This window comes from Carcharhinus amblyrhynchos, chromosome 13 (genome assembly GCF_965287045.1).
Source record: "Carcharhinus amblyrhynchos chromosome 13, sCarAmb.v2.hapA, whole genome shotgun sequence".
In the NCBI taxonomy this organism is placed as follows: domain Eukaryota; kingdom Metazoa; phylum Chordata; class Chondrichthyes; order Carcharhiniformes; family Carcharhinidae; genus Carcharhinus; species Carcharhinus amblyrhynchos.
The window spans coordinates 27,705,622-27,730,535 of record NC_137336.1 but is presented as its reverse complement, the minus strand read 5'-3'; the positions used below and the strand labels follow the sequence as shown (position 1 = coordinate 27,730,535).

Genomic DNA, 24,914 nt, shown 5'->3' with positions numbered 1-24,914 from the left:
GCTCAGAATTTCAGTGGAGTCGCAATCACCATTGTATTGCTGCTCCGCACTTTACTTTCCCAGGTAGGGAGCTGCATATTTCTCCACTATCATCTGTCTCAGACTTGGTATGAACTTGAAGCATAGCAGCTCTGGAGTCCTGTCTGCAGGGCAACAGTGACCTGGTAAATGAAGCCTTTTTTAAGGTACCAGTAATCGTAAGATAAGTTTAAATAATGAGGGGGCATAAATAAGATAGGTAGTCAACATCTTTTTCCCAACAGTAGCGGAGTCTAAAACTAGAGGGCATAGGTTTAAGGTGAGAGGAGAGATGTACGAAAGGGTCTAGAGGGGCAATTTTTTTCAAGAGGGTGGCGAGTGTTTGGAATGAGCTGCCAGAGGCAGTTGTAGAGGCGGGTACAATTTTGTCTTTTAAAAAGCATTTAGACAGTTACATGGATAAAATGGGTACAAAGGGATAGAGATCAAACGCAGGCAAATGGGAATATCTTAATGGTAAAAACTGGGTGACATGGACGAGTTGGGCCGAAGGGCTTGTTTCCATGCTGTAAACCTTTATGACTCTGACTCTATAAGACATTCTGATTCACAACTGTTTCATTGCAATACTATAGTTCAGTACAAACACTACTTTCTGTTCTTCTCTTCTGGATCCTCTCCCTGTCAAAAGCCTCCCAACTGGGGAAAAACCGAGTTCTTGAGTACAGGTTTCGGTGAACATCACCTGCTTTCAGCTCACTCTGAAGCAAGACTTAGTCCACACAAAACAGCACCTGCATTTCTAGCGTTATATTGGATGGTTTGACGTGCAGAGTAATTGCTCAAACATCCTTGCAGTTCCTGCTTGAGTGGGCACTTCCAGGAGTTTTGGACCAGGTGGCATGCCAAAGTGCAGCTGCTAACTATTTTCCACTGTAAAGAAATGCCTTAAGGAGCAGAAACAAAATTTGCAGCTTGATATGTGTGTACATGCATGTGCAGACAACCTGGGTGATGAACTAGAAGGTTGCACCAGTGGGTCCGTATGCCAGTGTAAGTTTTCACTGCTTTCATGAAAGGGGTAAAGGAAGAAGATAATGTGGATATGTTTGAAATTCCTTTTATTTTTGTAATTTGGGCGACTTAATTTTGTTAATGTTATACTGGATACAATGTGGATAAAGTCCATCATATCTGCATTAAAATGGCGTGCAGAAAATGATTCCCTATTAAATGGACCAAAACCCAACCTAACTGCAAAAGTATCGGTGTAAAATGTTTTTGTCATGTGTATATATAGATATTGTGTATTATTTATTTTTATATATGTAATTTCACACGTGCGCGCACTCAAATATACACACACAGTCTATTATATCTGTCTTAAAATGGGGTATAGAAAATAATTATTTCCTGTTAAGTTGAACAAAACCTGACCCAACTGCAAAAGTACAGGTGAAAATATTTTTTATCGTGTGTGTGTGTGTGTGTGTGTGTGTGTGTGTGTGTGTGTGTGTGTGTGTGTATATATATATATAAATTTTACACATACGTGCACCCACACACTTTACACACTGTTCACACACCCACTATCTCTGAGTAGTATTATCTCCTGAAAGGTAAAAAGAACAATTTTTATAAAAACTTGCAACATCAATACGGAAAAATATTCTGATATTTCTTTTCCAACATTCTGAGGCACTCTCAAAAGCTCAGATTGTGGCTGCCACATTTTGTCAAAGGTACAACTGAGCAGCAAATTTCTCACAATAATGGGAATTACTGTTTCAGGAAGTTGGAGGCTGTAGTGACTCTCAATTCAGTATATCTCTCAGCAATTTATAGGAAGTTATTAACCTTTGCTAGCTAACTTAAAGTTTCCGTATCATTTTATAGGTGTCACCTATGGTTCTGTTGCATCCTATAGACATTTTCAAGCCTATTTTTCCCTTCATCATTTTAGAAACTACACTCCCATTCCCTCTTAAATAGAATTACAGTGATATATACAAATGTTATTGCAATTATCATATAAAGATTGGGTTCCCTATAGTTGCTCCTAGTTTTGTACCAACAAACACTGAATAAAGAACAGGAGTCAAACCAGTTTTTTTTTTGTAGGATTCTCTTGGAGATTTTCCCGAGGGCTACTTATTGATTTTTGGGTGCTCCCTTTTCGTTTGCACAAATTCCTTTATTAGGTGATGCAGTAATGTAGCAAAATTACCTTCTATATATGTGTTGATTTTAAACTTTAAAACAAGTAAATGTGTTAGCATAAATAACATGATGTATCTGTCTGCTTTGGGAGATAATGGATTGCACCCAAGTTGCGTGTCATTTCTGTATTGAACACCATTTATTTTGGCTACAGAGGCCGATTTGCGAGTGGCATTCCCTTCTGCGCTTGGCACAGCTGATGTGCCAGACTTCTTTTCCGAAATGAAAATTCTAACTGTGTGGCACAAAGTAACTTATTGGAAATGAGTCTCACGCCCGTTGCCAACTTTAAAAATTAATTGTAAGCACTCAGCACTCCCCAGCATTCTTTGGTTTTGTTTAGCCAATTTCAAGTTTCTTTCTGTTCAGCTGTTCTGTTTAAAATTGACTGCTGACAAACACATCAGGATACTGACTTCCAACAGATTAACTGTGCCACACTGCGAATGCACACGTTAATTCTGCAGCATCAGACTAACCATAATATAATGAATTGTTTAATTCACATTTCAGTGATTTTCTTGTACCAAGCTAATGCACCATCATATAAGATCACCCTTGCTTTGATGAGACATAGATAGAAGCACTCTAGTTACGTCAGAGACACATCCCACTTCATAGTTAACCCACTAACTGTAATCCCCCGGTGCCATATTTTTATTTGGACACTGAAAGTCTGTACGCAGACGTGGAAATAGCCAGAAGTTTAGATATCTGAAATATCTATTAAAAATTTCTATAGCCTGACAGACTAGATGGAACATAATCTGCTTACAACACTTCATTTACTAAAAATGGCTAAAATTCAATAATGAATTTTATCTCCAAATTGAAAGGCACAGCTCTGGGCAAGAAAATAGCTTCAGCCAATGCAAATATATGCATGATAGAGTAGGACAAGAGTATATTTAAATAAGTGCCCAGACTCCCTTTGGGTTACCGCAGATATTTGGATGACGTAAGGGATATGTTGACTTGCATAGAAGCTCAATTGGAAGAATTCATCAATATCCTCCAATATTCATTGCACCTTTTTTAAACTTAAAGCCACAACATAGCAAAGCACGGGGTGGCATAGTGGCTATCATTCCATTCCCTTATGGTTTGCACTGCTGCCTCACAGTGCCGGGGACCTGGATTTGATTCCCAGCTTGGGTCACTGTCTGTGCAGAGTTTGCATGTTCTTCCCATGTCTGCATGGGTTTTTTCCAGGTGCTCTGGTTTCGTCCCACAGTCCAAAAGATGTGCTGGTTAGGTGCAGTGGCCATGCTAAATTCACTCTTAGTGTATCTGAACAGGCATTGGATGGAGTGCGGCGACTAGAGGATTTTCATAATAACTTTGTTAACATAAGCCTATTTGTGACACTAATAAATAAACTTAAAACTATAGCTTTAATTTTCCAGATACCATTGCGTTTAAATTGGGAACAAAAGTTTTTAAAATAACTGACACATGTTCAGAAACAAAACGCTTCTGCAGACTGGTGAGATTTCATCTGATGTGTTTTCATCACACACAGACAAAACTAGATGATTTCAGCCAGGCATTTACTGCCTTTTTTATTAGTGAGACACAGAGGCTAGATAGAAAGATTCCCAGAATCAAGTCTAAATTTTTGAGCAGTAACCAAAGTAGGTTAACACAAAGGCCATTTCCGCACCCCCCCAAGAAAAACATGGACTGCCCCTCCCTGCTGCCAGCACCCGCCCCTGGAGTGCATGTCCTATTGCTGTTCCCCTAAAATTCTCTCATACAACCTAAAAACAAGTGTAGGCCACTCAGTCTTTTAAACCTGCTCCACCACTCAGCAGGATCATGGCTGATCTCACAATAATCTCTGGACTACCCACCTAACCCGTATGTTCGTTGTATATCTATCCATCTTTGCCTTAAACTTCCAAATGCTCTGCTTACACTGCCTTCTCAGGAAGGGAATTCCAAAGAATCACTACCCTTGCAGAAAAACATTCTTCCCCCACTTCGTCTCATAACAGTGACCCTTTTTTTTTAAACAGTAACTCCTAGTTCTAGAATTTCCACAAGAGGAAACATTCTATTCACATTGCCTCTGTCAAAACCCCTCAGGACCTTGTATATTTCATTAAGAACACCTCTTACTCAGTCTTTCCTCATAAGATAATCTGCCCATTCCTGGTATTAGTTTAGTAAGCCTTCTCTGAACTGCTTATAGTGCATTTACATCCTTGCTTAAATAAGGAGATCAATACTGTACAAGGTAAACAGAAATTGTGGCATGGTGGCAATGTCACTGGACTAGTGAGGCTGGTGCTCTGCAGACAGGTTCCGATCCTTCTGCTGCAGCTGGTGAAACTTAAATTCAAGTAATAAGCCTGCAGTATAAAGCTAGTCTAGATAATGGTGGCCGTAGCAACTATGATTATTGTAAAACCCATCTGATTTACTAATAGACTTTCAGGGAAGAAACCTGCCATGCTTTCCTAGTCTCTCCTACATGTGACTCCAGACCCGCAGCAACGTGGTTGACTATTAACTGCCTTCTGAAACTGCCTCAGTTAAAGGGCAACTGGGGATGGGAAGTAAATGCTGGCTTTGCCAGTGACACTCTTATCCTATGACAGAATAATGAAAATCAAGTGGTACTGTTCACAAATATTTAGGAAAAATATTTGCAGTCTATATAAAAAAAATGTAGGTTTATATATGTTAGCCGATTGACCATAGAAATGCACTAAATTGTACCCGGATTTGCAAATCGAAACATGTTTTGCTTTTGGGAATGTTGACCAGAATCTAGGGGCTATCTTTTGTTTTTGGGGTGATTAATGTCATGATACTTTTACCAAAAGCATTCAATTGGAGGAGCTGTGGCTTAAATGTTTAACATGCAGCTTGATCATAATCAATGGCGGGTTAATGTCAAATGATCATCATTGTTAGATCCTGAACAGAAAATTTGGATTGTGATTACAAAATATGTATCCAAGTTGTTTTTTTTTTGTAACTGATATAAAGGTATCTGATTGTTAAGCGCATTAGTCACCAAACTGAATGTCACTACATTCCTTTTCCAGATAAAATGGCGATTCCACCAACTTATGCAGATCTTGGAAAAGCAGCCAGGGATGTTTTTACCAAAGGCTATGGTAAGGAATTCAAAATGTATAAGTGTGGTGCAGTTTTTGGCAGAAGCTGGCAGCAGCAACTGTTTGTTTCCAAAGTTTGTGAGGGGATAATTACTCTGAAAGTGTGGTGTTGTCCAGTGCTAAATTCAGTTGCATAATGAGACCCAGTGTACTGTAATTGATTTTTGGCATCATCTCTGAAAGGGGAGATGGGAATGGTTAGAGAGATCACTTTCATTGTATCAAACAACTTTGTGCACTGAAATATAGTTTCCTTAATTGAGTCAAATACAGGTGTGTAAAATTCAATATGGCTGAAAATGGATGGCTATCGTTTAATGATCATATCATGCTTAATTATCATGTTATCACATTATGCTTAATTACATATCTAAATTTATTGAAATTGGTTTTGCTTACTTGGTAAATGTAATGTAAAATAACATGCAATTAAAAATGTTTAGTTCATGAAAACTCAGCATCTTAAATCTATCTTTGATCTCTTTGATAGGATTTGGTTTGATAAAGCTTGACCTGAAAACTAAGTCAGAAAATGGACTGGTAAGTACCACAGCAAGAAAAGTAACCAGTAACCTTATTTCATTTCATCCAATTCTATCAAATCTTCTTGTTTCATAGCTTCATTCTGGTGGTCATTAACCTTTCAGATCTATGCAAAGTCTGTCAGAATATTGTATTCTTCTATTGTGCATTCTTGTTTTGATTTACGTAATACAATGCATCTGGTTGCTAGACTTACTGGCTGATTGAGGTGAATAAGAAGAACATTTTCCACAGTGGCAGAGCCACCTATGCATTATACTTATTTATTCCATTGTGATTAAAAGCCAATTGCAAAGAAGTAGAACTTATGCTGAGTTTGTGTGAAACTGATTAGATTGAATCTGGACACTACAGCTCAGGAGGGGAACATTACACTTGGAGGAGGAGCAATGCAGACACAACAGAATAATACTGGAGCTTTGAGGGTTATATTACGAGGACAGGTTGCACAGACTCCACTATATTCCCTTGAGCAGAAATTCCCAAACTTTATTTATCCTTTCGAGATTGAACAGTTGTCTGCAGACCAGAATGCTGTTGAAATATTTTAATCCCTTTAACTATCCAAACATTGTTTCTGTAATGTAATTTGTACATTTTGTACAGTGCCATAATAGTTGTACATGTCATTAATAGAACATAGAAATCATAGAAACCCTACAGTACAGAAAGAGGCTATCGAGTCTGCACCAACCACAATCCCACCCAGGCCTACCCCTAAATCCCTACATGTTTTACCCATTAATCTCTCTAACATACGCATCTCAGGACACTAAGGGGCAATTTTAGCATGGCCAATCAACCTAACCCGCACATCTTTGGACTGTGGGAGGAAACTAGAGCGCCCGGAGGAAACCCACACAGATACGAGGAAAATGTGCAAACTCCACACAGTGACCCAAGCCGGGAATGGAACCCAGGTCGCTGGAGCTGTGAAGCAGCAGTGCTAACCACTGTGGTACCGTGCCGCCCCATAATATAATGAATGAGGTTGTTTCAACATATCCTTATAATACTTAAGGTGATAGATGATATTTTGAGCAGTAAATTGTTTCAGAATTACCACAGGTACTTGATTTAACAACTTGTACATAGTGCCTTTAACATATTGCAGTGTCCCAATGTCTTTCATGGGAGTATTTTAAAACAAATCCTTAATTGGCTTGCAGTAAGTAGCAGGCCTGAGTGGACAGGTTAAAAGGCCTGCATTTGTTCCCAAAAACATTTACCTAGTTCTTTTATTGGAATCAGTGGCAAAGATTGAGATTCATTTGGAAGATCTTACAGTCTATAGAAATTTAAACCTTATGACCAATTTTAAGCCCCCCTCCCCCAACTTGTCAGCTTTCTTATCCTATAATCCATTTGATGAACAGAACTCATGAGCCCTAATATGACATGGAAGCTGTTGAACAGCCTACAAGCCTTCCCAAGCATGCAAATTGACTCTTCAAACCAGCTATGTAAACAATGATTAGGCAGCTGGATTGCAGTTAAGGGCTCATAAAACTCTTGAGTGAACAAACAGACTTCAGAACTGGTATCTCAACAGATCATAGAATCATACAATGCAAAAGAGGCCCTTTGGCCCATTGGGTCTGCACTGACAGGTGAAAAGCACCTGACCTCCCACTTAATCCCATTTACCAGCACTTGGCCTTGAATGTTATGACATGCCAGGTGCTCATCCAAGTATTTTTTTAAAGGATGTGAAGCAACTTGCTATACTACCCTTCCAGGCAGAGCATTCCAGATCATCACCACCACCCTCTGGCTAAAAAAGTTTTCCCTCACGTTCGCCCGCTAAACCTCCAGCCCCTCGCTTTGAACTTGTGATCCCTCATGACTGACCTTCAACTTAGGGAAACAGCTGCTCCTTATCCACTTTGTACATTCCCCTCTTAATCTTGTACATCTCGATCTTCTTGTCCCTCAGGCTTCTTTGCTCCAACAAAAACAACAAGCCTCTTGAGCCTCTCTTCATAACTTAAATGATCCATTCCAGAGAGCATCCTGGTGAATCTCCTCTGCACCCCCTCCGGTGCAATTACATCTTTTCAATAATGTGGCGAGCAGATCTGCACACAGTACTCCAGCTGTGGCTTTACCAAGTTCTATGCAACTCCAACATGACGTCTTAACTGAATACATTAAAAACAACAGGAAAAGCTTAAACAAGTAGACATTTTATAGGCTACACTTTTTTATACTGTAAAATATACTGCACCACTTCATCCATTTCATTAATTTTTTAAATTAATTTGAAAACCTTTCCACATTTACAATGTTGATCTTTTACTTGACAGATCATAGTTGGTAAAAGTAACGATCTGGCAAGCATGTTATTTAATGGCTAATTACATCTTCCAAACACAATACCTATGTGACTCACCTTGATAAAGACACATACAACTCATGGTGCAATGTTTGATGGTGAATTGTAAAGGAAACAAAACCATTTTGTCTTAAATTCTTCCTGCCTCCAATCGATGATTCAAGTCTCTGACCGGCTGGTATAAAAGCTGACAGCTGTTAAAGTGCAGCCACCTCCCTGAAAATTAAACAAACTTACCTGGGGCTAAGTTCGTAATGAAGTGCATCATTAATAGGCATGGGTCTGGTTCTGGCCACGCCCTTTCCCATGCTTTACCAACTGGCGCCGGGTGGAAATGTTTTCTGGCTATCCCACTTGGCCACTTTTTGTTTTTGTCATCCTTCCTCTATTTGGGATCATAAAATCTGGTCCCTGGTGTCAAAATTGCTGCAGAGTGCACAAATCTGTGGTTAAGGTGAGAGCAATATGTGAGTTAGATTAAAGCAGAGTGTGTGTGTGAAAGTGAATGGAGGCAACGCGAGATAATCCTCTATTAGTTTCCCTTACATAGCTCCCAAAGATCTCCCACATAGCACAATTGGCAATTCTTATGTTAAGGTAATGAACCACTCATGTCAATTCTGTAACTAGAGCTCCTTTCTGCCTTTTAAATAATTGTTTCCTGTTGTAGGAATTCACAAGTGCTGGTTCTGCCAACATGGATACAGGAAAAGTCACCGGCAGTCTGGAAACAAGGTTCAAGTGGGTAGATTATGGACTGACATTCACAGAAAAATGGAATACCGATAACACTTTGGGAACTGAAATTACCATTGAAGATCAGGTAACTAAGCAAAAATGGTAAATATTAATTTTGTATTGCCTTTTCAAGCCAAATTACAAACTGTGCTTCTTTTCTGTTTAGCTTCTGAAAGGTTTGAAGATTGGATTTGACTCCTCTTTTTCACCAAATACTGGGTGAGTAAAAAAAAAGCCAAAAAGATTAACAAGTACAAGTAATAAACTTTCATCATAATATAACATTAATGAATTTAATGCATTCAGCTCTTCTTATAAATATTCTCTTCCTCCTTTTCTAACCACCCTTTGTTCTGGCAGAAAAGGTTGGATAGTATTTTTCCCGATTTGTTTATTATTCACAAGTAGGCTTACATTCACGCTGCAGTGAAGATATTGTGAAAATCCCCTAGTCCGCAAATTCCCGTGCCTGTTTGGGTACACTGAGGGGGAATTTAGTATGGCCAATTCACCTAGCCTGCACGTCAGTTGGACTGTGGGAGGAAACGGGAGCACCTGGAGGAAACCCATGCAGACACAGGGAGAATGTGCTAACTCCATACAGACAGTGACCCAAGCTGGGAATCGAACCTGGGTCCCTGGCGCTGTGAGACAGCAGTGCTAGCTGCCATGCCGCCAATGATGTTTTATAGCTAGCAAATCAGAGGCACATAAGCAATTCAAGATAATTCTTCGATTTCCTCTTTCGTGAGGAAGCACCTAGCCTGAGTAGTGCACCTATCCACAACAGCATACTAGAATGAACTCCATGTCCTGTAACTTTGTAATACAGTGTCGTGAGTTTCAAATACTCTGTTTAGTATTCCATGCATTTAAAATTATTAGCTTAATAGAAACAAAAACAAAATTAACCTTTCTTTAAAAAAAAGAGAAAAAGAGTAGTGGCGACTTTTTAAATTGTGTTCTTTAAAAAGCAGAAAATAATTGAATAAGTAGTACTTTGGGATGTAATAATGGGGTAAGTTTAATTGTTTTTTATTATTTTACCAATACAGAAAGAAAAGTGGAAAAATCAAGACTGGTTACAAGAGGGAACACATCAACTTGGGACTTGATGTCGACTTTGACATTGCAGGGGCTGCGTTACGTGGTGCCTTTGTGTTTGGTTTTGATGGATGGTTAGCAGGATATCAAATGACCTATGAAACTGCAAAATCGAGGGTGTCCCAAAGTAACTTTGCTGTTGGTTACAAGACAGAAGAATTCCAGCTCCATACAAATGTGTAAGTATACACCTAGTATATTCTTAAAGATAGAAGCTATATGTTAGAACCTTGTTATAATGAATTGATTTGGAGAAAATGCATCTTATGGTAAGTTTCCAAAGTCACTTCAGTTCTACTGGTTCATGCATCTTTTGATATGTTAAAATGCTTCAATAAAATGTTGAATTGGTAAATGGGGGAGCAGTTTTGGTGTCCATCTCTATTAAATTGCCCACCTCCAGATTTATGTCAATCTCCAGATTATTGTCAATCGCCATGAAAAGGGGAGCAAAATTACAAATGTCTCTTTCAAGTTACAGCTTTTTTTGTAGCAATAAGTTGGGTGGATGAAGAAAGAACTTACATTTACATGTCACCTTTTACGATCTCAGATGTTCCAAAGTGCTTTACATCTAATGAGGTACCTTTTGAAGAATAGTCATTGGTTAATATTGATATAATGTATCTGGATTTTCATAAGGCTTCTGACCAGGTGCCCCATAATAGTCAAATGAATACAGGAATACAATGATCAACTTCGATAAGGAAAGATGGGAGGAAACTTGAGTCGACCACAAATACTAGCATGGATAGAACATAGAACACTACAGCACAAACAGGCCCTTTGGCCCACAAGTTGCGCTAATCACATCTATACCTACCAAGCCATAGAACTATCTGTAACTTCTAATGCCATTAGATCCATATACTCATCCAGAAGTCTTTTAAAAGACCCCAGCGAGTTTGCCTCTACCACCACCGATGGCAGCCGATTCCACTCACTCACCACCCTCTGAGTGGAAAACTTTCCCCTAACATCTCCTCTGTACTTGCTTCCCAGCACTTTAAACCTGTGTTCTCTCGTAGCGACCATTTCAGCCCTGGGAAATAGCTGAAGATAGGTTGGGCTGAATGGTCTGTTTCTGTGCTGAATATCTTGTATGAAATGCAGTAGCCAGTTGCATACAGCATGGTTCTCTCAATATCCTTGGGATAATGACCAGATAATCAAATTAGTGATGCAAAAGGTAAATACTATGGATGCTGGAAATATGAATTAAAGACAAAGAATGCTGAAATGCTCTCAGCTAAGGCAGCATCTGGAGACGGATACAGAATTATTTTTTTCAGGTCGGTGACCTCTGTTCTGCCAGAGCTATTGAGGATTTTGTATGTTAATCTAATTAATGCTTATTGAAGAATATATTTTTGTCCGTGCATCAGACAAAACTCCCTGGTTCCAATAGGGCCTTGATTTTATCGCATTGCAAAGCTTAGCAGCTCTCATGGTTACTGCACTTCAGTGTCAGCCTTGATCAGGAGCAAGAGTTCCTTTATTTTAACTTGTTCTTGGGATATGAATATTGCTGGCAAGATTGGAATTTATTGCTGATCCCTATTTTCTCACCTACAATGAGTGGCTTACTTCCACTTCAGTGGACAATCAAGAGCCAACCCCACATTGGTGTGGGAATGGAGTCACACATAGTTCAGACCAGATAAGAATTGCAGATTTCATCTGGATTAAGGACATTATGAATCAGGTGGGTTTTTACAACATGCTGGTAGTTTTAATTAATTTAAATTCCTCCTGCTGCTGTTATGAGATTTGAGCACATGTTTCTGGATCACTAATCCAAGCCTCTGAATTACTAGTTCAGGAATGTTACTACTATACTATGGAACCATAGCTGATATATTGATGTTGTTTTATTGTCTTTAGTTTAAGTAATAGGATAAATAGCATGAGAAATTTTAATTTAAAAAAAACTGCAAGGCTATATATAAAAATAGTGAAACAAACCTTAGAGGGAATTTTACCTTTTAATCATTCAAAACTATTTACTAAGGATAATGACTAAGATTGCTTCTTTGCAATTTTCATGGGAAGAAGAACAGAATCACAATCTGTCCCTGAAATAATGAATTCAATTTAATAAACACAAGATTTGACTTGGTCAGTCAACATGAAGTACCACTGATGGTTGTGCTATTTTACAACAGTGACTAAATTCGTTTATTGCTGTAAATCACTTGGATATCTCAGTTGAGAAAGCGAAGGAAAAAACCTGCCTGTGAATGTGTGCTTGGCTCTAGCCATTTTTTCAAATAGTTGCCAAGAAGTACATTGTTTTACAGGAAAAACAACACAATCTCACACTCATCTAATGGCCAGGTTGATAAGCTCACTATCTCACGTGGAATCTTCACCATTCTAACCAAGAAGATGCTGCATGTAATCTGCGGTCATGTATTTTAAATTTTTTGTTAAGCAGTGAATGTAAGTTCAGCTTCTGCACGCTGAGTGATGCAGAATGCACCTCCAAAATCATCTTTATCACATCAATATGTGCTATTGAAGGGTTCATCCACTTAAGTCATTGGTCCAGTATGTTTATAGACAAAACTCAATAATATAGTGACAACAAAACACGTATCAATTTGCAAGCACATTTTGATTGTCACTCCAGACGAGAGACCACTATTTCTACCTTTTTTATTCCCACTCTTGACCATGCCCTTCTGAATTCTCCCTGTTCTGTCATCTAGTCATGCTGTCTTTTACTTTTCACTCCTGGATATTTTGCCCATCTAATTCTTACCCCAACTTAGTACTATTTCACACACTCTCCTACTAGTTCCAGCCGCTTTTATAAACCTATGGGTGCCCCAGGGATCTGTTCTGGGACCCTTGCTGTTTGTAATTTTCATTAAATGACCTGGATGAGGAAGCGGAGGGATGGGTTGGTAAGTTTGCCGATGACACGAAGGTTGGTGGTGTTGAGGATGGTTTGGAGGGATATCAGAAGTTGCAGTGTGACATAGATAGGATGCAAGACTGGGTGGACTTCAACCCGGATAAATGTGTCGTGGTCCATTTTGGCAGGTCAAATGGGATGAAGGAGTATAATGCAGTGTAGAGGATCAGAAGGACCTTAGGTCTGGGTCCACAGGACTCTTAAGAACATTAGAACATAAGAAATAGGAGCAGGAGTAGGCCATCTAGCCCTTTGAGCCTACCCTGCCATTCAATAAGATCATGGCTGATCTGTCGTGGCTCAGTTCCACATTCCCGCCCTCTCCACATAACCCTTAATCCCCTCGCTTATCAAAAACCCATCAACCCGCGTCTTAAAAATATTTAGCGAGGCAGCCTCCACCACTTCAACGGGCAGAGAATTCCAGAGATTCACCACCCTTTGAGTGAAGAAGTTCCTCCTCAACTCCGTTCTAAACCGCCCCCCCCCTTTATCTTGAGGCTGTGCCCCCTAGTCCTACTGTCCTTTCTGAGCAGGAAGAGTCTCTCCACCTCTATCCTATCCATCCCATTCATCATCTTATATGTCTCAACGAGATCTCCCCTCATTCTTCTAAACTCTAACGAGTACAAGCCTAGTTTATTCAGCCTCTCCTCATAGTTCAACCCCCTCAACTCCGGCATCAGCCTAGTAAACCTCCTCTGCACTCCCTCCAAGGCCAAAATATCCTTGTGTAAGTGCGGCGACCAAAACTGCACACAGTACTCCAGCTGCGGCCTCACCAGTGCCCTATGCAGCAAGACCTCCCTACTTTTATATTCAATCCCCCTCGCTATGAAGGCCAGCATCCCATTAGCCCTCCTGACCACCTGCTGCACCTGCAGGCTGTGTCTCTGCAACTCATGCACAAGGACCCCGAGGTCCCTCTGCACCATCGCTTGCTGCAGTTTTTCGCCACGTAAGTAATAGTCCTTCCTACCATTATTCCTACCAAAGTGGACCACCTCACACTTGCCAACATTAAGTTCCATCTGCCAGTTCCTGGTCCATTCGCCCAGCCTATCTAGATCCCTCTGCAGACTAATCGGCCTTGCAGGTAGAAGGCGTATGGTGTATTGGCCTTCATCAATCGAGGGATTGAGTTTAGGAGTCGGGAGATAATGCTACAGCTTTATAAGACCCTAGTCACATCCCACTTGGAGTACTGTGCTCAGCTCTGGTCGCCTCATTACAGGAGGGATATGGAACCTATTGAAAGGGTGCTGAGGAGATTCACAAGGATGTTGCCTGGATTGGGTGGCATGCCTTATGAGGATAGGTTGAGGGAGCTTGGTCTTTTCTCCTTGGAGAAACGAAGGATGAGAGGTGACCTGATAGAGGTGTGTAAGATGTTGAGAGGTATAGATCAGGTGGATTCCCAGAGGCTTTTTCCCAGGGCTGAAATGGTTGCTACGAGAGGACACAGGTTTAAGGCTCTGGAGAGTAGGTAAAGAGATGTCAGGGGTAAGTTTTTCATTCAGAGGGTGGTGGGTGAGTGGAATTGGCTGCTGTCGGTGGTGGCGGAGGCAAATTTTATAGGGTCTTTTAAGAGACTTCTGGATGAGTAGGGATATGATTGGCGCAACTTGTGGGCCAAAGGGCCTGTTTTTCTACGTTCTATGTTCTAACATTTTGAATCGAAACACTTAAAATTCATTGGAGTTCATTTTACTGTTCTCTTGCTATATCTGGAAAGCCCTGTATGCTGAACCAACTTGCAACTGTTGAGCGTTCTGAAGAATGCTGTTTTCCTCAGGCAAGAAAATACAATTAGATATATTGACTCGGCTTGACTAATTAAAGGTCAAAACTGTGTACAAGTTGATCTAAGAACTGGGGGTAGGGGTAGGGGTGTACGTGGATGGTACTGAATGAAATAAACCATGAGGCGCAGTCATGCTCAGTAACTGATAGCAACAGCCAAATTGATCTACAAATGTGTGAGTTTGATAAGTGATGATTGTTGTAGGAAGTTTTCAGTCCATGAGTCCAGTACCTGTAAACTAATCAGTAGATTAAGTATTTTGAGCTTCTGTGAAGCATCCCCTAAAAATTGCTAAGAAACTGGGTATCTGATCATTCAGTTTCTTTGTTTTATTTAATCTAGGCTTATGAATATTATATTTATATTTTTCTCTAGTGAGGACTGTATTCAGGGTGAGAAAGAGGGCAAGTGGGGCCCCAGGCTCTTCGATATTTTCTAGGGGCTGGGTTACAGAATGACAGCAGTAAAGGCCAGTCAGTAATTGCAGTGGTTGTAATAGCGTATGATTGAGTGATCTGAAGTGGGATATTGGAGAAGAAAATTTACATTTGCCTAGATTATTAATCCTTCCTTTCTTTCACATTTTTGTCATAATGGTGATATTCGTGTCTTTGTCCTGAATGACATGTATGTTCTTTATTACAGCAATGATGGTACAGAATTTGGTGGCTCCATTTATCAAAAGGTCAGTGAAAATCTCGAAACTGGCATCAATTTAGCTTGGACAGCTGGGAATAGCAATACGCGATTTGGTATTGCAGCAAAATATATGATTGATGCTGACGCAACGTGCTCGGTGAGTATGTACCGAATAACTCTTTTTCTGATGTGTACATAGTTAATTAACTATTTGATTTGATTTATTATTGTCACATGTATTGGTATACAGGGAAAAGTATTGTTTCTTGCACGCTATATTGACAAAGCATACCATTCATAGTGTCACAGTTGTAGCTTGGGTGTAGAGAAAGGTCAATTTAGAGAGAGGTTGGTTCATTTAAAAGCTTGATGGTAGCAGGGAAGAAGCTGTTCTTGAGTCAGTTGGTATGTGATCTCAGATTTTTGTATCTTATACCTGACGGAAGAAAGTGGAAGAGAGAATGTCCGGAGTGCTTGGGGTCCTTAATGATTCTGGCTGCTTTTGAGGCAGTGGGAAATGTAGACGGAGTCAGTGAGTGGGAGGCTGGTTTTCCTGACGGGCTGGGCTTCATTCATAGCCCTTTGTAGTTTCTTGCAGTCTTGGGCAGAGCAGGAGCTATTCCAAGCTGTAATACAACCAGAAAGAATGCTTTCTATAGTGCAATGATAACTACCTCCTTCATTTTGTTGACATTGAGGGAGAGATTATCGTCGTTGCACCTGTTTTCCAGATTCTCTATCTCATTCCTATACTCTGTCTCCTCTTTATTTGAGATATGGTGGTGTCACCAGCAAACTCAAAAATCAAGTTGGAGGGGAATTTGGCCACAGTCATGCATATGTATGGAGCATAGTAGGGAGCTGAAGACGCAGCCTTGTGGAGCACCGGTGTTGAGGATAATCATGGAGGAGATGTTGTTGCCTATCCTTATTGATTTGCGGTTTGTAGGTTAGAAAGTTCATGATTCAGTTGCAGAGGTAGGGGCCAAGGCACAGGCCGTGGAGTTTAAAGAATCGTAGGATTAATGATGTTGAAGGCTGAAGTGTAGTCAATAAATATGAGTCTGGCGTAAGTCTTTGTTATCTAGGTGTTCCAAGGCACAGCGGTGTTTACATTCCAGAGCGCGTATTCGTGCTGATATAATACAAAGTTGACAGTTGCATTAATTTTTGGAGAATGTTATAAAGAATTTGTTCTTTTTATCATTAACAGATTAAAGTGAACAACTCAAGTCTGATTGGACTTGGATACTCTCAAATGCTGAAACCAGGTGAGCAACATTTGATCTGAAACAAATTCAGTCTTGTTCAAGAATAATTTTGCATAGATTCTAAAGCAATCTTGAGGGTGAGAAATAGGACTTTCCAATATATTTTCCTCTTATCAGAAAGTGCATTCTATTCCAGGTTTATTCTTTAAATGCCTTTCTCCCTCCTCTCGTGTGTTATCGTGGAAAACTTAACCCTGTGCTTAGTTGGCATTCATCAACACTTTGTTTCATAGGTATGGCTATTAATACATTTATGGCCAGTGATGCTGATGCCATTTTGTCTTTATTGTCACTCAACTGAGCCAGTGTTGCAAAGTTCGGGTATATCTGAGCTTTCACTGGTCTATTTAGCTCCATACCCCACCAAGCAATGCAGTTACATCCGCTAAGCCATTGAGGGAAGCTGATTGCATTTTTAAAAAGTTATGATCTTTACGGCCGACCAGGACAACAATTGGATCAGAATGAAGTAATCAAAATGAGAAGATCCTGGATTTGATTATTAATAGGGTTAAATAGAGAAGCAGCTGGAATCCTGTAATAGGCTTCAGTGCCCCTGGCCCAAGGAAGGGAAAGTAAGAACATAAGAAATAGGAGCAGGAGTAGGCCATCTAGCCCTTCGAGCCTGCCCCGCCATTCAGTAAGATCATGGCTGATCTGAAGTGGCTCAGTTCCACTTTCCGGCCCTCTCCCCATAACCCTTAATCCCCTTGCCTATCAAAAACCTATCAACCCGCATCTTAAAAATATTTAGCGAGGCAGCCTCCACCACTTCAACAGGCAGAGAATTCCAGAGATTCACCACCCTTTGAGTGGAGAAGTTCCTCCTCAACTCCGTTCTAAACTGCACCCCCCCTTATCTTGAGGCTGTGCCCTCTAGTCCTACTGTCCTTTCTGAACGGGAAGAGCCTCTCCACCTCTATCCTATCCATCCCATTCATCATCTTATATGTCTCAATGATTTCTCCCCTCATTCTTCTAAACTCTAACGAGTACAAGCCTAGTTTATTCAGCCTCTCCTCATAGTTCAACCCCCTCAACTCCAGTATCGGCCTAGTAAACCTCCTCTGCACTCCCTCCAAGGCCAAAATATCCTTGTGTAAGCGCAGCGACCAAAGCTGCACACAGTACTCCAGCTGCGGCCTCGCCAGTGCCCTATACAGCTGCAGCAAGACCTCCCTACTTTTATATTCAATCCCCCTCGCTATAAAGGCCAGCATCCCATTCGCCTTCCTGACCACCTGCTGCACCTGCAAGCTGGGTTTTTGCGACTCATGCACAAGGACCCCGAGGTCCATCTGCACCGTTGCATGCTGCAGTTTTTCGCCATGTAAGTAATAGTCCTTCCTACCATTATTCCTACCAAAGTGGACAATATCAGCTACCATTCGCACTTTTGATTGATAGCTGGTGAGTTCAATGATGTGTGGACTGCCAAATAATGCGCTGATACTTCCTGATTTTAAAAAAAAATGCCTGTCTTGATAAAGTATTGGTAGTCGAATTCAGAAATTAATGCCATCAAAAGAGAAGGCAAATGGGAGAACTGAGGTGAGAATATTATGTAGATTTAATTTTAAAAGAAGCTGGATGAACATGCAGTTCAGAATAGTATTGGATATCATTGAACATAAGTATGACCAGATGCCCTGGAATAGCATAAGTTTGATCCTCAGGCCATTGAATCATCTATAAAATATAACTATTGAGAGTTCTAATGATATGGATTGTAATGTCAGTTTGAATTCTGAAGTTTTTTTATTTGCATCAGCTTCAGTGTTAGAGAGAAATTCCAGAGTTTGCTCTTCAGGGATCCCTTGATAGTGTAAATTGTACGTGACCGATTGGAAGTGTGGGATTGATGAGCAAGGTAGCCTTTTTCTATTGCAAGTGGTCTTGTTTACAGCTGTACTTCAAACTTTGAGTCCTCCCTTTGAATCTTTTTACTCAGTTTTGATTAGAATAGTCAAAGGTATAACTGTGGAAATTTTCATTGATAGTGTTCATCCTTCTCACTCGGCTGATAACATTTAAATTTAATTTTTGGAAGGGGCACTGGTCACTTTTTACTTTTGATGGCTTAGAATGTCTCGAGTGTGATTGTCTGTTATTGAGACCAATTTCACCTGAATTCTCCTTGACGTTTTTAACAGCTCCTCACTGTGATCATTTTATTTGGAGTGCCATGTTCATTTTAATAATGGGGAGGAGCTAAACTCTAAGGACATAAAAAAGACGAAGGGCAAATAACACCCAGCCCTCAAAAATTTGCCTGTTCTTTTCAAGAATACTTGGTCCCGGGCAGAAATGTAACATTGCACAAAGGTACTTTTACCCAACATGTTTTGTCTAACCCACGATTATTCAATGCAAACAGCAAAAATGTTTTACTTTGGAGGTGGGTAGAAGTTACAATCTTCATATATTATAGCCACGAACAGTGTAGCTGAGATGTTATTAGTAAAAAGTTGTAAAGGTACAGCAATGATATTGAAGGTGCACTTAGGACTAAAGTTGTTCTCAATTGCAGCAGTAAAATCAATTGATATCAACCCTATTATTATCTTTCTATATATTTTGTATTGATCATTTTGTGAATGTGCCCATTTGAATAAAACTTGCTATTGATAGTGTCGTTTCTTTGATGAAAGTGATATGTGACCAGTATTACATGGCGTATCATTTTTCTCCCTAGGTATTAAGTTAACCCTTTCAGCACTGCTGGATGGCAAGAATATTAATGCTGGTGAACATAAACTTGGTCTTGGATTCGAATTTGAAGCATAATCCCTGAAATAGGGAAAAACCTACAATCAGTATATCCCAAATATTTTCCAGTATAGCGACCCGAAGAATCTGCTATTCAATTTTTTGTTGAGCCATGTGTCCAAACAATGTTGTAAAATCAAATTGTGTTCTCCAGATATGATCCTTTGAAGAACAGAATGCATTATCAAAACCTGTCATTATGACTATTTATTGTATCCCTTAGACACTTAAAATTCACCTGTACGTCTTTTTTCCCCCTGGTGAAAACTGGTTGTATGTGGCGTAAAAACGAATTACACACTTTATTACTGTTGGTTGAAATAGTGGTTCCCTGACCCATGCAACAGCTGAAAAGGTTGATGTGACACAGCCACATGGAGAGATTTGTATGTTTCCAGCTGGTATTTGTGATGGTTAGGCTAAATAGAAAGTTTAAAAAAAACACAGACACACACACACACAAAAGAAATTTAGTGTACAGTCTTTTTGAAAATTTGCCTGTTGTGCAGTTCTTAGCTTGAAATAAATATTGTCTTCCATGTTCTGGGCCTGAAGTTAAAGGAAATTATGTAGCCTAATTTGACCGGTTTTATCAGCCCTGAATCGAGACATATTTAACATTACTTTGTGGTCACTTTGCTGAAGTCGCCAAAAAAAAACACTATGACAGTTGACGTTCAGTGTGCAAGGAAATGGCGGGAGGCCCATCTACAGGTATCAGCCATATTAATTTAGCTCGAATATGCCTTTTAATTTCCTGGATCTTTTAAGCGGTCTAAAATTTCCTCATTCCTGTAAAGTAGAATGGCCAGCACTGACCTCCGCTCCCAATCTACTCTAAGAAAACTGTGCCAGAGCAAAGTCATGCCAATGTAGGTGCCAGCTTGGGCATTTACCAGGGTAGGGCAGAAAGTGGAGCAGACAGATAAGCCAGTCAGTGATAAGCCAGAGACACTGGCACATCAACTTATTGCTGTGCTAATCAACCTCTTTTACAAGGGCCAATATTGATTATCTCTGTATTGAGGGAATATTTCTGACTGTTCAAAGGACTTGTATCAAGCATTTAAAGGCAAAGACTGTGGAAATTCCCAATATGGAGACTCCTGGCCTTGCCCCATCTGATTTCAGATGTCATGTTTGGGGTGACATATTCAGTTTGACGCAAGAGGAGTCCTTGTAAGCAGTTTCAGCTCTACATAACGTGCATCACAGAATAGTGATTTTGGTCCCTGTATATCTTTCGGTTAAATAGACTTTCTTGCTCCAAAGAAACACAGGTCACTGTTATCTCATGTTATCATTAGAAGTTATTTGATGCTTTATTTGTAGTTAAAATATTAACGATATCTTTATGCAAATAATTTTTAAGACATGAAAATGTGGAACAATTGAATTCACATTCATGTGCATCTGTGTTGCATTTTAGCAGAAGCAATTCTTTTAAAAAGGGGTACTTTTTAAAACAAAGTCTTTGTTGCCTATGTCATCAATGCAACATATGCGCTGGTCACTCCAATATATTACATTTCTCCCCACTCCTCACAAAGGTGTACTTTTACAATTTACCACATTTTCTTCTGTAAAATCTTCATGCGCTTAAGTGTTGACATCTTTGAATTCATTATTTGGGGTTTGCAAGAAGCTAATAGATATGCCAAAATAGTTTTTGCATAAGGCTGACCAAAACTATTTAGAAACATTTGAAATGTTTTTCAAATTAAGGCTGCCATGAATAGTTCAAAAGTAATTTTCTTTGGAATGGGCAGGTTAAATTTTAAGTTTGCTTTGATGTACATCAACTTAATTTCTTTCATCATTTTGTTTTTGAAAAAAAGCTCTTAGAATTCATAAAGTGAAACCATTTAAAAAAACGGTCTTTGTATGGAAAAATATTTTTAGTTACTGCACCATTCCCATTGTAATGTATAATGTAGAGAGCTTGAATAACTCTGGTTCTTTGCCTAAAGTCTTACCTTTTCATTTTTTATTGGTATGATTGTGATAATTTTTCAGGCTTTGCAGTTCTGCCGTGGTGTAAAACTAAAATGTTTTTAGCTTGGCACCTTGAAGTGCAAATGATGTGATATTGAACATCCTTTCTCCCCAGTAAGTAAAGGCAATTCTCCATAAGGTACCTGATGATAGATTAAATATTTCAATTGATTTGCATATTTAGCTTATTGCATACTTTATTTTTCCATGAGTAAATTAATGACCTTTAACCATACTTTATTTTCAGAATCGTCTGTGTACAGGCTCTTGGCTATGCTTTCCCAATGTACTGTTAAGAATTCCAAATAATGTTTAAAAAAAAGTAAAGTGATGCTGTAGCAATAATTCTGAAATAAAGTAGAAAATGCTACTAACACTCACCAGCTTAAATAAAGTGGGAAAAGAAGACGATCGTGCTCATGCTTGAGATATATGGTGACTTGACAAAGCCTGTTCAGATGCTGCCTGCCCTGTTAAGTGTTTTCAGCATTTTCTGCTTTAATTCAAAATAAATGTTACCATAATCCTATGTAAGATAACATGGTTGTAAATGTAGAATTTTAAAAATTGGAAAGATAATGTCAGTTTTGAATATTTTTTGGTTAGCGTTCAGGAGATCATAATGTCCACGTTTATTCTTTTCAACAATTAGGCTGTTCAATCTTATGGCTTGACCTAAACAATTTCAGTAATTGCCCCAAAAGGTGACTTTTTATGCTTTTTCTCAAATTCTTAAATACAAATTCCGAAACCTCAATTGTTTTCTTCCTGTCTGTTCCTTGCCATGATTCTTGGCACGTGGTACATGCGCCTCCCTTTTGCAAGATTACAGTTCCAGTTCATTGTCCATAGTCGTATGGGCAGATATTTTTTTCCCTTGTAACTTCCTAACTAAATTCAAAATTTTCTCTCAAAAAAGATTATTTTTTGTTTCTGAAAAACATGGTTGCTCATAGCTCATTTCAGCAATTTTATACCTGAAATTCAGTTTTTAAAAAAGTCAATCTACAGTGTAATATAAGAGAACCCCTTATCATATCTTATTGGTTTTCTGTCCATGCCTTCCCAGATCTCCAATGAAGTCGTACAGCATTGTACTTGGCACGCCTTTTGTTGTTGTTCCGGTACTTTACCTATGTATCTTAATTCTTGTTCCTTAAAGTCTATCTAATGAGTCAAAGTCTAGTTGCACTTCACTGTGACAGGTCCAAACCTGATTTGATCCGCAAGTAGGTGAGGTTCTCTATTTACCTTGTTCTGATTTGTTTAGTTAATTTCACCTCAATCTTGCAACAAAACCTATTTTTATGGTGAATTGTAGATTACAGTAGTGTTATACCCAACACTGCTATGTGTTTACTTTCTGTAGGAGTTATGCAGTTTTTGACTATGGTACCTCCAGAAACCTCTGCATAAATATTGGCTCCTCTGTCAATACCAGTTGCAGACCACTCAGATATTTGCCCTTGTCACACAATCAATTGTGTAAAAACATGAGCCATACATTACAAGATTTGGCTGAATTGTCAGCTTCTGTATTGTATGTATTTCATCACAGTTGGCAATTGCAGGACTTGAGGAAAAGTTTTAATTCTAATGCAAAAATACAACTCAAAAGTTGTAATGGGAGTGTTATCTTTGTTACAATTCCTGATGCACAACTGCTAACATTGAAAATACAATAAATTTTCTTTTGTGTGCAATTGAACTGATTCCTTCTCCCCAAAAATCTTTTTCCTTTACCTCCAATGAACTCATTGATTTGTGTGTGTGTGTGTGTGTGTTAACCTAGAGAATGGGCCTCAAGTTTTTTTCACAAGGAATTTAGATAGTGATTTGCAGCAAGAAATTCACTTTTGGTTCCTTGAACAAATGGTTTTGTCCCTGTTTCAACAGGGTCAAGATCAGCTGTCTGTATGACTTAGTATCACATCCAGAAGCTGCATTGTCTCTATCAAAGCCAATGATTATTTTTAAATGAAAAGTCATGGAGTGCAGAAAGGGCTCTTCGGCCCAATAAGTCCGCACCAACAATAACTACCAGTAAAGTCGCACAAATCCCATTTTCCAGCTCCTGACCCACATCCTTGAATGTTATGATGTTTCAAGTGCTCATCCAAATACTTTTTTAAGGTTGTAAGGCCTCCACTACCTTCCCAGGCAGTGCATTCCAGATTCTCATCACCACCTAAGTGAATTTTCTTCTTCTCAAATCCCCTCTGAATCTTCCTGCCCCACGCCCTGAAACAATGCCACCTTGTGATTGACCTGTCAGTCAAGGGGAAAAGCTGCTTCCTGTTCATCCTGTCCAAACACCTCATAATCTTATATACCTCAACTATGCTTCTCATAGACTTTTGCTGCTCTTAAAAAAAAAATCCAAGCCTATCCAGTCTCTCCTTGTAGCTTAAGTGCTCCATCCCAGGCAATACCCTGGTGAATCCCCTCTCTACTTCCTTTAGTGCAATCACATCCTATAGTGAGGTGACCAGAACTGCACATAGTACTCCAGTTGTGGCCTCACCAACGGCTCCAACATAACCTTCATGCTCTGATATTCAACACTATAACTGATAAAGGCAAGTGTCCCAAATGCCTTCTTAACTAACCTATTCACCTGCTCTGCTGCGTTCATGGATCTGTGAATAAGTACCTCAAGATCCATCTATTTCTCTGAGCTTCCTAGTGTACTGCTATTCATTTAATACTTCCAAAGTTCACCTCACACTTACCAGGGCTAAATACCATCTGCCACTGTTCTGCCCATCTGACTAATCCATCTTTCTACAACCTACAACTTTCTTCTACACTGTTACCCATCCTAGCAATTTTGGTGTCATCTGCAAAACTAACATTCCTCCCAGATTCTCTTTATATCATTTATATATGTTATAGATTAAATGATATTGATGAGAATACAATAAAGATCCTTGTGGTACACCTTCTGGACACTGGCCTCCAGCCTTCTACCACCACCCTTTGTGTACTGTTGCAAAGGTAGTTTCAGATCCATCTATCCATGTTTCCCTGAATTTCATGTGTATCAACCTTCTCAATCAGTCTCCCATGTGGGATCTTGTTAAAGGTTTTACAAAAATCCTTATAAACTACATTAACTACATTTCCCTTGTCCGCACATTCAATCACTTTATCAGATTTGTTTGGCATGACCTGACAAAGTCATGCTGTTATTGTTATTCCTTTTGCTAGTTTTAAAAATCATTATTTCACTGCTTGTTTTCAAATTCCTTGATGGGCTTGTTCCTCCCCATTTTTATAATCTCCTGCAGCTTGCCTAAATCTCTAATTCACTAAATCTGACATCTTGTATGTCCTTAACTTTTTATTTCTGAATAACTACTATGAAGTATATTGCCTATGGCCTAAACACTCAAATTCCCCCCTCTCTAAAATGCTTCTTAACAGCTAACTGTTCAACCAAGATTTTGGCTATGTGTCCCATGATGTA

At 39.4% G+C, this 24,914-nt stretch overlaps 1 protein-coding gene across 3 annotated transcripts in view; it reads left to right on the top strand.

Annotated features, from left to right (window-relative positions):
- LOC145351791 (non-selective voltage-gated ion channel VDAC1) overlaps nucleotides 1-23,153 on the top strand; it is a 32,171-nt gene extending 9,018 nt beyond the window's left edge. For all 3 annotated transcript variants that reach the window (XM_080201428.1, XM_080201431.1, XM_080201429.1), the window contains exons 2-9: nucleotides 5,256-5,327; nucleotides 5,818-5,867; nucleotides 8,876-9,028; nucleotides 9,110-9,162; nucleotides 9,999-10,226; nucleotides 15,417-15,567; nucleotides 16,624-16,681; nucleotides 19,377-23,153. In XM_080201428.1, the coding sequence (XP_080057554.1) occupies nucleotides 5,261-5,327; nucleotides 5,818-5,867; nucleotides 8,876-9,028; nucleotides 9,110-9,162; nucleotides 9,999-10,226; nucleotides 15,417-15,567; nucleotides 16,624-16,681; nucleotides 19,377-19,468 (852 nt within the window). In that variant the 5' untranslated portion in view covers nucleotides 5,256-5,260 and the 3' untranslated portion in view covers nucleotides 19,469-23,153. The remainder of the gene's footprint in view (nucleotides 1-5,255; nucleotides 5,328-5,817; nucleotides 5,868-8,875; nucleotides 9,029-9,109; nucleotides 9,163-9,998; nucleotides 10,227-15,416; nucleotides 15,568-16,623; nucleotides 16,682-19,376) is intronic.
- Nucleotides 23,154-24,914: the final 1,761 nt, after the last annotated feature.